Genomic DNA, 1,091 nt, shown 5'->3' on the forward strand with positions numbered 1-1,091 from the left:
AGCCCTTCTGTTCTCCACTTCATCAACTCCATAAGTGCAATGTGCGCCTCCTCCCGAGATACAAGGCGGGTTATGAGCTTATCAACATCCTTCTCTTGTTCAGATGTCAAAAATTTGAAGGGTGGTAAGTATTTCCTACTACTGTCCCTAATCAAATAAAGCGGGTCAAGTATGAAAGCAGCAGCCCAAGCTGGATGATAATTCTTTTCGAACCTCCTGTTGATCACCTTCTCTACGGGTCCTTCAACAATGTGAAATTTAGAACACCAATCCTTTACTTTCACCCTAAGCTCTTCCCAAAGTGGAAGGCATTGCCCAACTCGCGGCTTCTCCATCCCAATCTCCTGAGCCATTGCCTTCACCAATTTAACTAACGAATTTATCGCTTCTAATTCATTCCAAAAATGTGGATTCCTCATCATTTCTTCGATTTCTCTTGCAATTGGCTCCTCCATTAACATTCTCTTGTTTGCTTCATCCAAGAATACTAACTGAAGCGCCCGTGCAGAACACAATATGTCTTCTACCATGGTGTACACTAGACCGAAATCTGATCTTTCATAACCGCGCAGGGGTACTCTCAACAAATGGGCATGCCCATATTCCTGCAATTGATACTTATGAAAACTATGTCGAATTTGAGACTTATTGTTAACAAAATTCGCCAATTTCACACACCTCTCAGTCGCATTCTTGAATAACGCAAGCTCTTTACCAAAATCCTTAACCAGACTATTGAAACCTTGGTATTGACAGCAAAAATTAACCATCCAAGGATGCTGATCCTCTAAATTCCTTAATGCCTTAGCCTTAAACTTGTCTGAAACTATGCCTACACATTGCTGCACTGAGCTTCCACAAATTTCAGTAATGGTTTCCCATAAAACCTCTTCAGCATATTTAGGTGTGACGTAAACATTGGTAAAAACTGCCCTCCTAAACACACTAGTCCCATGGGGAAGATTCACTGTCAAATTCACAAAATCGTCAACCCCATAAAGACCATTATTCTTTAACTTCCAACCATCAGATGCTATCTGGAAGAACATGGCATCTCGAATTTTGGCCTCGGACTCAGCCTTTAGTTCCTC

At 41.5% G+C, this 1,091-nt stretch overlaps 1 protein-coding gene across 1 annotated transcript; it reads right to left on the reverse strand.

The window, feature by feature from the left end:
* Positions 1-5: 5 nt before the first annotated feature.
* On the reverse strand, positions 6-1,088 carry LOC111387055 (the record flags this gene model as incomplete). Its single annotated transcript, XM_023011573.1, has 1 exon — positions 6-1,088. A coding segment is annotated over one exon (1,083 nt), but the record flags the coding sequence as incomplete, so codon positions are not given.
* Between the last annotated feature and the right edge of the window lie 3 nt (positions 1,089-1,091).

This window comes from Olea europaea, unplaced genomic scaffold (assembly GCF_002742605.1).
Source record: "Olea europaea var. sylvestris unplaced genomic scaffold, O_europaea_v1 scaffold38715, whole genome shotgun sequence".
NCBI classification, from domain to species: Eukaryota; Viridiplantae; Streptophyta; class Magnoliopsida; order Lamiales; family Oleaceae; genus Olea; species Olea europaea.